The following is a 12,500-nucleotide window of genomic DNA, read 5'->3' as shown; positions in this document are numbered from 1 at the left end:
ATGGGTTGCTGATAAACACGGGAGAGAGAGAGAGAGAGAGAGAGAGAGAGAGAAAGAGAGAGAGAGAGAAAGAGAGAGAGAGAGAAAGAAAGAGAGACAGACAGACAGACTGACAGATAGATAGATAGATAGACAAAGAGAGAGAGAGAGAGAGAGAGAGGAGAAGAGAGAGAGAGAGAGAGAAAGAGAGAGAGAGAGAGAGAAAGAGAGAGAGAGAGAGAGAGAGGAGAAGAGAGAGAGAGAGAGAGAGAGAGAGAGAGAGAGAGAGAGAGAGAGAGAGAGAGAGAGAGAGAGAGAGAGAGAAAGAGAAAAAAGAGAGAGAGAGAGAGAGAGAGAGAGAGAGAGAGAGAGAGAGAGAGAGAGAGAGAGATAGAGAGAGGGAAATAGACTGATAGACAGATAGTACTGACAGATAGACAGAAAGAGAGAAATGAAATGAAAAATTGCAATAAGAATCTACTATATGAACCGTATTCATGTTGACAAATATATAAAAGGTATGAATGAGAATGAATATCTTCACAATACAAGAGATGTATTTCACCAGTTTTGATTACATCTTCGTCAGAATGTATTTCTGACGAAGATATAATCGAAACCGGTCAAATACATCTCTTGTATTGTGAAAATCTTCATTCTCATTCATACCTTTTAAATCTACTGTATCATAAACTCACATATACCGCTTCCTTGCACTAATTCCTGTTATAAAAATAATCAGATTATCGTATATCATGTATACTTAATACTAAGCGCATGATTCGTGCAGAAAGTCGTCAGCGCTTATAAGGATGAAAGTCGTATGTCAACAAACTATAAATCCGACTCTTTCGACATAGAACAAAAGCGAATCGGTACTTAACGCTGAGAAAAGAAAACGTTAAAAAAAAGCTGATTTTTTAAATAGAATTACTACTTTTGAAAAAAAAAAAGGTTGATGGGGAACTAAGGTATACCAAATTCATAAGATGAAGAGTCGACGACAGTCATCTCGATATTAGGAATAATCTTTGATATGAATGAAAAACCTTTTTACTCCCCCCCCCCCCCTCTTTAACAACACTATTGGTCTCAAGAGAAAAGGGGGGGAGGGGGGATTGGGTGGATGGGTGGGGTGTGGGCAGGGGGAGGGGGAGGGGGTTGGGGTGGATGGGTGGGGTGTGGGAAAGGAAGGGGGGAGGGAAGGGAGGAGGATAGTCCAGCCCATAGAAATAGTTAATTTAAGCTTCCTTATTTACATATAACGTTTGATATTTAAGACATTCGCAAGCGGAAATGTGTTAAAGACTAACTATTTTATTTTGTGGATGAGCGGTAGTGAGAATTAAGTAAATGAAATAGATAAATAGATATATTAGTGATTGGATAATTTTTTTTTTTTGAGTCGAACAATATATTCCGTTTTTTATTTGTCTATTTGTTGTTTTATATGGTATGCAAATGAACATTTTTCCCCCCTCCGGTTTTACTATTATTATTTTTTCTCTTTGTCTGTTTTCTTTAATGACCATATGCGCCTTTGTCTTGCAGTTTTCATCATCATAAACTCTTATCTTTTTTTTGTTTGTTTTTGTTTTGTTTTGTTTGTGTGTGTGTGTGTGTAGAGCAATTTTCACTAAATCTACGTAAAATTAAACACACTTATTTGTAATTTGGAATCATATATTACAGTAATATTTCCTTATAATTATACAACAAGACTACGAGTTCAGATTGTTATTACACTGAGAGTACGCGTTTCTTATACTCATGGTCGTAAAAAAAAATCACGTTATCAACATCGTTTTATGATTAACTTTTTATTTCATGATATAATTATGGCTGAAATTTTGTAACTTCTCTCTCTATGACCAGTAGCCATAACACACACACACACACACACACACACACACACACACACACACACACACACACATATATATCTATATATTTTTTCCTTACCATCAATACAGAATACTGTCGCCATTATCAACGCATCGAAAAAAAGAAGAAAAAAAAATATATATATATCAACAACAAAAAAAGAGAGAAAAAAAATGTTTCCACAATTCCAAAAATATAAAAAAAAACTAAAGATAATTTCATCACGTATTCTAAATGTCACGCTTATAATGAATATAATTGCGTTGCATAATATATCACGGCATTATATCTCTTACTCGTGCGTGATCTACAAAACGACTAGAATAATTTCTCGTGTCGTATTGAATTAATGATGATGGTGATAGTGGTTATAAAGTTTGTGGTTTGTTGTGGGAGGGAGGGACGGCAGGAGGGAAGGGAGGGAATGGAGGGAGGGGGCGAGGGAGGGACGGCAGGAGGGAAGGGAGGGAATGGAGGGAGGGGGCGAGGGAGGGACGGCAGGAGGGAGGGGAGGGGAGGGAATGGAGGGACGGAGGGAGGGAGGGAGGGAGGGAGGGAGGGAGGGAGGGAGGGAGGGGGCGAGGGAGGAGGTGAGGGAGGGAGGGAAGGGAGGGAGGGAGGGAAGGAGGGAGGAAGAGAGATAGAAAGTGGTGGGGAGATGGAGAGAGAGGGAGAGGGAGAGGAAGAGATGGAGAGGGAGAGGAAGAGAGGGAGAGGAAGAGAGGGAGAGAGGGATATATATATATATATATATATATATATATATATATATATATATAGAGAGAGAGAGAGAGAGAGAGAGAGAGAGAGAGAGAGAGAGAGGAGAGAGAGAGAGAGAGGAGAGAGAGAGAGAGAGAGAGAGAGAGAGAGAGAACAGAGAGAAAAGAGAATAGAGAGAAGGAAAGAAATAAAGAAAAAGAAAGACAGAAAGGAAGATAGACAGAGACAACGCAAGAGAGGCAAGTAAAGTACGAAATAAAAGACAGAAAAGAAATAGTACCCAAGGTAAAAAAAAGTTAATGAAAGGTTAGCGTCGACACCTTTGAGAACCCACTTGCAGGTCACGTGACTCGGCGGTGTTGCCAAGTGAGAAAAGAATTCTTTATTAATTGCTTCATCGATTACATTTCTCATCGTTATCAATTCGATATTTTCATCTACATAGGTATCTTAAAATGTCAAGGGTTACGTGGTATAATTGTTGGTGTTATGTTTTATAATCAGTATGTCTGCGCGCGTGAGAATAGTTGCCATGTATTTTCTGAGAAGTAATTTCCTCTATTATTAAGGAGATAACTTTCAGATTCATGAATAATATAACAAACTATTCATCCTCTCATATTTATCACTGATAGATGATGAATAAAAGTTTAGTTGATGTAATTAGCATATGCAAATGAACCTGTCTATACGTGCTTTACCATAAAACAAAAGAGCATCGCCTAATCATATGGGATTTAGGAAGAATGTTCTATCATTGCGATGTATTCTATTTTCCCTCTAGTTATGTAATAATATAAAATTAACTCCTTATACAATATACCACTAAATTTGCTCTTACGTTGAAAAAAATATATATATATATTGCAATTCTCTTACCCTACTGTATAGTGATAGCCCCTTGGAAGCTTAATGGCATTGAAACCTAAAATAATCCACTTGATGAAAATAAAAACATACTCTATAAATGACTTAAGGAGAGCGCCTTAGACACAATGCTAAATTTCTTTGCAATAAACTTATTTTTCGTAATGAAGGGACATGTAAGCAACAATAACCAGAGTTGAAAATTTTACTTTATTTTTACAACACAATTAAAAATAGAATTCGTAAGATATTGTGGGGAGGAAGATGTAAAACGAATGACCTTGCAGTGGAACAATTACTTAAAAATGGAAATGGTAAACTTATTATTTGAATAATAATAATAAATAGAATAAATATTCGAAAAAGCCTAAACCTGTTGGTCTTTTAGCTTTTCATGCACCCTAAATCTCCTTAAAATTCCTAAATATTTATTAATATCCCTAGATCCCCGTAAATCTTTCTATATCTATATAAATTTTCCAGAATTTCTCGCAATCTAAATCTCCACAAAATTTCCAAAATCTCCGAAAATCTTCGTAAACCTCCCTGGATATTCCAAAATTTCCCCAAATCTTCCGATATTCCCCCTAAATCTTCACAAACCTCTCTAAAAATCTCCCTTGAAACACCCCCCGAAATCCTCCAAAATTTCCCCAAATTTCGGATGGTCCGGCTACTCACCAGTCTGATGTAGCCCCAAGCGTAGCCCTGAGGGTTGTGGAAGGAGGCGATGGCGGAGACCTGGCGAGCTTCTGCAGGGGAGTAGCCCCAGCCGATGCTCCCGCAGAACCACCTGGGGATAAGAGAGGAGGGAGGGGGAGGGAGGGGGAGGGGGGGAAGGGGGAAAAGGTTAGTTGAATGGTTTTGTTGAGGGAGTTCGGTTTGTCTGTCTGTCCGTGTGTGTGTGTGTGTGTGTGTGTGTGTGTGTGTGTGTGTGTGTGTGTGTGTGTGTGTGTGTGTGTGTGTGTGTGCGTGTGTGTGTGTGTGTGTGTGTGTGTCTCAATCACTCTCTCTCCCTTGATATATGTGTGCACTCATATAAATTATACACAAATCGACCATCTCTGTTATCTTCAACTCTAACATCAAATCAAACGTACATACAGCCCTGCCCTTCCCCTCCTTCCCTAAGCCCCTTCCCCTCCTTCCTTAAGCCCCTCCCCCTTCTTCCCTAAGCCCCGCCCCCTAACCCCCACGTCCTCCTCACCTGGCATTCTTCTCCCTCTTGTGGATCACGATGGACCGGCCCATGATCGACGTCGAGCCGAAGAGGTGCAGGTTGGAGTCGTTGTAGAAGTCCTTCTTCCAGGTGAGTCCTTCGAGGGTGCCGTACTTCCCCGCCAGGTCCCCGGCCTCGTAGAGATCGTCGGTTCCTTGGTCCGGAGGCGGGGAGTCGGAGGGCGTGATGTTCAGAGGGTTGTAGTGGCCGAGGGTGGTCGAGGCCGCGCACGGGAACTGCAGCTCCTTCTCCACGGGGACCTGGGGGAGGGAGGGGACGGGAGGGAGGGAGGGAGAGGGGAAGGGGGGGATTATCATGAATTGAAACGGAAGGAGAGGAAGAGACAGAGGCAGATAGATAGATAGATAGAGAGGACGGAGGAGATGGAGGGGAAGAGAAATACGCACATAAAATGGTAAAAGCTGCCAGTACTTTTTTCCCAAAGAATTTCCAAGAACATAATTCAGATTCTATACTGTTACTTCGTTTTTATTTTCTTTTTTTTTTTTACTCTACATTTGGATAACATTGAGCTCGGCCACTCAGTGTCATTAAGGGCAGAGTTACCTTTTACAATCAACACACGAAGTGCTATATCTGATTTACCTTTGTAGAAAAGAGATGTATCATTTAAGAGATTATTTTACTTACGATGTATACTGTGGAATGCTAGTCACCATAGCATATTAATAATGATAATAATAACAGTTCGCGGAATTCTTATATCCTACACCCCCTCAAAAAAAAAAAAAAAAAGAAAGAAAGATAGAAAGAAAGAAAGAAAGAAAAGAAGAAGAAGAAGAAGAAGAAGAAGAAGAAGAAGAAGAAGAAGAAGAAGAAGAAGAAGAAGAAGAAGAAGAAGAAGAAGAAAAAAAAAAAAAAGAAAAAAAAAAAAAAAAAAAAAAAAAATATATATATATATATATATATATATATATATATATATAATATATATAGAAGTAAAAAAGGGAAAAAGCATAGTACACGGAATTCAATAACGTTCAGAATTTATTTTCTGACTAAATGAAAAAGAAAAAAAAATATTGCATAGAGAAAAAAAAAACTCAGAATTCGTATATACTGTATCTAGAGAGAGAGAGAGAGAAAGAAAAAGAAAGAAAGAAAGAAAGAAAGAAAAAATGTGCTGGGAATTCCATGACTTTTTATTTTATTTCTATTTATTTATTTATGTATTTTAAGAAAAACAAAAATGAAAGCACTCAACAAATGAAGAAGAAGAAGAAGAAGATGAAGAAGAAAAAAAAACTCTACAACCAGCCTCCAGAACGCACCATATGGACGTGGTAACCCTTAGCGATTCCCTGTAAGCCACGAAGGTCGACCTCGGTGTTGGTGATGTCGAACTCAGACTCCTGAATGAACTCGACTTTGCCCTCGACGTTGCCGGCGCCGCGCTGGGAGTACCACTTGCTCACCACGCCCTTGTGGCGGAACTTGCGGAAGATTCTGAAGAAGGGAGGCGGGGGGAGAGGAGAAAATAAGATGAGGGGTGAATTGGAGAAGAAGAAAAAATAAAAAGATAAATTTAAGAAGAGAAAATAAGATGAGTGGTGAATTGGAGAAGAAGAAAAGATAAGAAAATAATTTGAAGTAAAAATAAAGAGAAGTGAAGAAGGAGAGATGATAAGAAAATAATTTTAAGAAGAAAAAATAAAGAAAACTGGGGAAGAAGATATGAAAAGAAAATAATTTTAAGAAGAAAAAATAAAGAAAACTGGAAAAAAATTAAAAACTAAGAAAATAATTTTATTTTTGGTGGCGAGAGGTTTTGGTAGAATAAAATGGAACGTAAAGTGAATCTTCTTTGCATTGAAATTCCTCGTTGTTTCATGATTTCGAAACAGAAGACGTAAAAGAAATGGATCTGACTCTCATGGAGATAATCACTGACAGGATCTCCAATGAATATGCGTTATTGAACAGAAGCGCAGACACGAATACACATTCTTATCCCCCTCCCCCCCCTCCATACACGCACCCACACCTTTACGCTCATCTCTCATCCCCAACCCCACCCCTTCCCCTCCCTCTACCACTCCCCCTTCTCCTCCCTTTGCCACTCCCCACTTCCCCCTACCCTTCCCCTTCCCCTCCCCCTACCACTCCCCCCTTCTCCTCCCCTCTACCACTCCACCCCATCCCCTACCCCTACCCCTCCACCTACCCCCCCCCCTACTCACCCGGCACAGGCCATCCTATCCCCTCCTCCTACCCCCCCCCCTACTCACCCGGCACAGGCCATCCTATCCCCTCCTCCTACCCCCCCCCCTACTCACCCGGCACAGGCCATCCTATCCCCCTCCTCCTACCCCCCCCCCCTACTCACCCGGCACAGGCCATCCTATCCCCTCGGTGCTTCGGCGCGAAGTCGTCGTGCAGGACAACCGAGTGCCCGAGGACGGATTTCGGGCCCGACAGCGGCAGGTTGGTGTCGGTGAAGAGCCTCTGGGTGGCGCCGACTTCCCGAACCGACCCGGCGATGTACAGCGACCCGTGGCGCTTCTCCAGGTCGCCGACTTCGCAGCGCTCGGTGGTGTCGGCGTCGCAGTAGCGGTAGACTTTGTCGGCCAGGGAGATCTGCGTCGGGCGGGAGATAAGGGAGATAAGGGGGAGATCTGCGTCGGGTGAAAGGTGAGAAAGATAAGGAGGTCTGCGTCGGGTGATGGGTGAGAGATAACAAAGATAAGGGGGAGATCTGCGTCGGGTGGGAGGTGAGAAAGGTAAGGGGGAGATCTGAGCTGGGTGATGGGTGAGAGATAACAAAGAGAAGATCTGCGTCGTAGCGGCGCCTTACCTTGTAGGGGTTGTAATGGCCTCCCGCCGACACGCAGCGCATCGTCCAGTTGTAGAAGTCCTTCCCCGGGACGTGGTCGTGCACGTGCCAGCGGTGCTTGCCCGTGGAGTTCCTGCTGCCGTCCGAGTACACCAGGTAGCTGACGAAGACCGTGGTGTCGGCCAGGTAGTTATCGGCCTCCTGCTCGAAGATGATCTCGCCGACCAGCGGGTAGCGGAAGGTGACCGCGGCGCGGACCTGCGGCTCCGTCGGCCGGATGTTGGCGCACAGCCAGCGCTCGCCCGAGTCGCGGTGCAGCACCAGGCTGCGCGTCAGCACCGAGCGCGGCCCGAACAGCGGCAGGTTGTGGTCCGTGACGGTGGCCTCGACCTCCTGCAGCCCCGTCAGGAGGCCGTGCTTGCCGCTCAGGTCGCCCAGCTCGTAGCGGTCGTGGCTGCCCAGACCCGGCTCGGGCGACGTGCTCGGGTCCACCTCGAACGGGTTGTAGTGGCCGCCCGTCTTGCCGCACGGGAAGTCCCCGGCGTGCTTGGGCGGGTACGACGGCAGCTCGTGCACGTGGAAGCCGCCCGCACGCCCCGCCAGCCCGCGCAGGTCCAGCGTCAGGTCCGTGGGCGCGAACACCGACGTCTGCTCGAACCGCACCTCGCCCGTCACGCCCATCCCGTTGAAGATGGCGCGCGCCTTCTTGGGCTTCACCTCCCGCATCTTGGCGCACGCCCACAGGTGGTCGGGGTGCAGCGCGCCCATCACGGCGATGTACAGCTTCCTGGGCCCCGACAGGTCCGGCAGCGCGAAGTCGGTGCTCGAGTACATCTTGCGGGAGAAGCGGGACCTGGAGGCGGAGGACAGTCAGTGGACAGGTCAGGGCCGCGCGCGCGCTCTCTCTCTCTTTCTCTCCTTTACTTTTCCCTTTCATTCTCTCTCTCTCTTTTCCCCCATTCACCCCTTTCATCTCTCTCTATCTCTCTTCCTTGTTCATTCCCTTTTCCCCATCCCTCTTCCCTTTTCTCTCACTCTTTTCCCTATTCACCCCTTTCTCTCTCTCTTTATTTATTCCCCTTTCTCCCTCCTTCCTTTCTCTCTCTCTTATCCCCAGTCAACCCCCCTTTCTCTCTCTCTCTTCTTCTTCTTCTCTTTTCTACCCCATTCACTCATTTCTTTTCTCTCTCTCTTCCTTATCTATTCCCCTTTTCCTCCCCCCTCTTTCCACACCCACCGACGCGCAGCTCTCTGTTACCCTCTTCTTTCTATCCTATCCACCCCCTTTTCTCTCTTTCTCCTTTTCCTCTCTCTCTCACCTTTTTTCTCTCTCTATCCTTTCTCTCCCTCTCTCTCTTCCATATTTATCCCCCCTTATTCCATCCCCCTTCTTCCCACACCCACCTCCGAGTGCCGACGCGCAGCTCTCTCGCACCCTCTTCTTTCTCTCCTATCCACCCCCTTTTCTCTCTTTCTCCTTTTCCTCTCTCTCTCACCTTTTTTCTCTCTCTCTCCTTTCTCTCCCTCTCTCTCTTCCATATCTATCCCCCCCTTTATTCCATCCCCCTTCTTCCCACACCCACCTCCGAGTGCCGACGCGCAGCTCTCTCGCACCCTCTTCTTTCTCTCATATCCACCCCTTTTCCTCTCTCTCTCCCTTTCCTCTCTCTCTCACCTTTTTTCTCTCTCTCTCCTTTCTCTCCCTCTCTCTCTTCCATATCTATCCCCCCTTTATTCCATCCCCCCTCTTCCCACACCCACCTCCGAGTGCCGACGCGCAGCTCTCCGAATGCGTGCGAGAGACTTCCCATGGGACAGCTCTCATCGTTGCACTTTTCGCGTCCCAGCGGGTCGTAGATGCGGCTCAGGAAGTTACAGGACGACCTCTCATCTGTCGGGAAGGCCGTCGGGTCGTTGGTTAGTTGGTGGGAAGAGAGAGAGATAAGGAAGGAAGGAAGGAAGGAAGGAAGGAAGGAAGGAAGGAAGGATGGAAGGGTGGGTGGGTAGGATGGATGGAGGAAGAGATAGAGAGACAGATAGATAGATAGATAGAGTGAGAGAGAGAATGAGAAAATGAGAAAATAAGAGAGAGAGAGAATAAAAGAGAAAGAGAGAATAAAAGAGAGAGAGAATAAAAGAGAAAGAGAGAATTAAAGAGAGAGAAAATAAGAGAGAGAGAATAAAGGAGAGAGAGAGAGAGAGAGAGAGAGAGAGAGAGAGAAAGAACGTTTCATTATTAGAGAAAGAGAGGAAAAAGGAATGGAAAATGAGATAGATAGTGATATATTGGTAGGTAGACAGGTAAAATTAGTGTTTGTTTTATCTTTGTTTGATGCTCTCGACGAATAGACATTCTCATACTTAGATTATCTATCTGGTTTTGGGAGTTTAAGCATAATTTTTTTTTGGGTGGAGATACAGTACAAGTACTGCATATGTCTACTTACCAACAGGTTGTTAAGTAAATACTAGATTATAACTGTATAAGTGCGCGAGTTTTGTATTTTATTAATCAATTAATTTGTTTGCACATTTTTTTTTTTTTACTCGCACGAAATTTCGATGCATTGTATATACTGTAAATGTAGTACCCTTAAATAGGAAACAAGTCTGCAGAGAAGCACGGAAATTCCGCAAAACCGAAGCAACGAAACAATAATTGAGCGAAGCTTTTTTATCTAAAACACGTAAAGTACTTCAAAAGAAAGAAAGAATGAGAGAGAGATGAGCTTAAGAGATAGGGAGAGGAGAGTGCGAGAGGGAAGGGACGGGGAGATGGGAAGCGAGAGGGACGAAAGAGAGAGAGAGAGGAAGAAGAGAGAAGAGAAGACGAGAAGAGAAGAGAGAGAGAGAGAGAGAGAAAAGAGAAAGAGAGAGAGAGAGAGAAAGAGAGAGAGAGAGAAAGAGAGAGAGAGAGAAAGAGAGAGAGAGAAAGAGAGAGAGAGAGAAAGAGAGAGAGAACGAGAAAGAGAGAAAACGAGAAAGAAAGAGAGAAAGAAAGAAACCTCTCATTATTCACTGCCTCACTAGATGGGCCGTGACAAAGCTCCGTCACTCGCTGGCTCATTTAACAAGAATCATTGACCAGTCTTTCTTCCAACGGTGTTCGCGGTCACATAACAAGCGTCGAAAATGACTACTGGCTATTTGTCAGTACTAGAAGCGTCGTTTACTGTTGATGGAGGAACGGGATGGTTAAACGGCAAAAGGCGGCGAACCAACAGGCCATTTTAGAAGGACTGGAAAGTTCGGTGGTTTCCTATGATGATTTCAGTCAATAGATGGCGTTACATTTTTTTTTAAGATCGGCAAAGGGACATGTTAAAGAGCTGCGACTAATAATCGCGCAGGCATGTCAAATTGGACAATGTTAAAATTTTGAACGTGAATACAGTATATTGAATAAACACCCTTCTTAGATACACCAAGACTTCATTGTTTCAACACGACAACGTTATCTCTTAAGCATTACACTTGTCATCATACAATATCAGTATCTCTTGATTAGTCACGTAACCCCAGCACATTCTCTTAATAAGTGTTACACGCAGATCACGCATCAGTAAGGAAAAGTGTGGTTTCTGGTCTGGTCACTCTGAGCTGTTAACGTCAGCCAGCGTGCAGAACGGGAACAGTTTTGCTCACTTTCTCTCTCCCTCTCTCACTTCTCTCTCTCTCTCTCTCTTTTTTCTCTCTCTTTTCTCTCTCTCTCTCTCTCTCTCTCTCTCTCTCTCTCTCTCTCTCTCTCTCTCTCTCTCTTTCTCTCTCCCTCTCTGCGTTTGCATGTTACGTCCAATCGTTAGATTGTCAATTTTCTCTTCTTTGTGTATGCAGGGAAGAGCAATTGGATTCAAGATTAAAAACAAGTTCGATGTCTGATGAATTAATAAAGAGATGAATAAAAAAGTAAATGAATAAATGATGAATGAATGGACACACAAGAATATAAACTCAAACATGTTATATATAGATACACCTACCTCCATCTTTTTTCTCTATTTAAACAGACAAACGGAAGGGAAGGGAGAAGGAGAGAGAGGGAGGAGAGAGAAAGAGAAGGAGAGAGAAGGAGAAGGAGAGAGAGGGAGAAAGAGAGAGAGGGAGAAAGAGAGAGGAGAAAGAGAGAGAGAGAGGAAAGAGATGAAGAGGAAAAAGGAGAAAGAGAAGGAGAGGGAGACAGACATACATAGGCAAAATATACATATACATACACACATATCCACCATTTCCTTGTGTACTTCCAAGTTGAAAGAAGAAGAAGAAGAAGAAGAAGAGAGATGAAGAAGAAGAAGAGGAAGAAAGGGGAAGAAGAAGAGAGGAAGTAAAAGAAGAAAGAAAAAGAAGAAAGAGAAAAAGAAATAAGAAAAAGAAAAAAGAAAAAAAGAAGAAGAGGGCGGAATGAAATAAGAAATAAGAAATAAGAAATAAGAAAGAAAGAAGACGAAAGAGAGAGAAGAAAGAAAAACAAGAAAGAAGAATGAAGAACAAAAAGAAGAAAAAAGAAAAGAAAAAGAAAACCAACCTCTTTACCGAAAATCCGCCACCTTCGAGCCTCACTGAAGGTCGTCCTTGTAACAGAAACTATTTGCTTTACCTTTCAGCGAGAGTGTAAAGAGGCTGCGTTTATTTCGCTATTAGAACGCCAAGACCATTTCAAAGACCCGCGCTGTCACGATGGTGCGGAGGGAAAGGGGGCTGTTTCACTATACTAGTGTTTAAAAGGGTGTGTCACTGTAATGTTATGGGGGTTTGTCTCTACTAGAGAGAGGGGCGTGTCGTTGTAGAGCTATAAAGGTGTTGCTATAAAGCTATAGGGGAGTGTTACTATAATGCTATGGGGGCGTCACTATAATAATATGGGGGTGTCACTATAATGCTATGGGGGTGTCACTAACAATGCTATGGGGGTGCCACAGTTAATGCTATAGAGGCGAATCACCACAATACTATAGGGACAAGTCACTATAATACCATAGGGACGTGTCACTATAACACTAAAGGAAAGGGAAGTCTCATTTTAAGTGAAAAGCATGAATT

The 12,500-nt window shown here is 43.7% G+C and overlaps 1 protein-coding gene across 1 annotated transcript in view; it reads right to left on the bottom strand.

The window, feature by feature from the left end:
- LOC119578625 overlaps positions 1-12,500 on the bottom strand; it is a 66,905-nt gene that overhangs the window by 26,099 nt on the left and 28,306 nt on the right. Inside the window, exons 4-9 of the mRNA XM_037926187.1 lie at positions 9,225-9,354; positions 7,485-8,316; positions 7,017-7,267; positions 5,962-6,136; positions 4,658-4,929; positions 4,132-4,243 (exon numbers count right to left, since the gene is read on the bottom strand). Of these exons, the coding sequence (XP_037782115.1) occupies positions 4,132-4,243; positions 4,658-4,929; positions 5,962-6,136; positions 7,017-7,267; positions 7,485-8,316; positions 9,225-9,354 (1,772 nt within the window). The remainder of the gene's footprint in view (positions 1-4,131; positions 4,244-4,657; positions 4,930-5,961; positions 6,137-7,016; positions 7,268-7,484; positions 8,317-9,224; positions 9,355-12,500) is intronic.

The sequence above is a fragment of the Penaeus monodon genome, chromosome 11 (assembly GCF_015228065.2).
Source record: "Penaeus monodon isolate SGIC_2016 chromosome 11, NSTDA_Pmon_1, whole genome shotgun sequence".
Lineage (NCBI taxonomy): Eukaryota > Metazoa > Arthropoda > Malacostraca > Decapoda > Penaeidae > Penaeus > Penaeus monodon.
The sequence above is the reverse complement of the archived record's forward strand: the minus strand, read 5'-3'. Positions and strand labels throughout refer to the sequence as shown.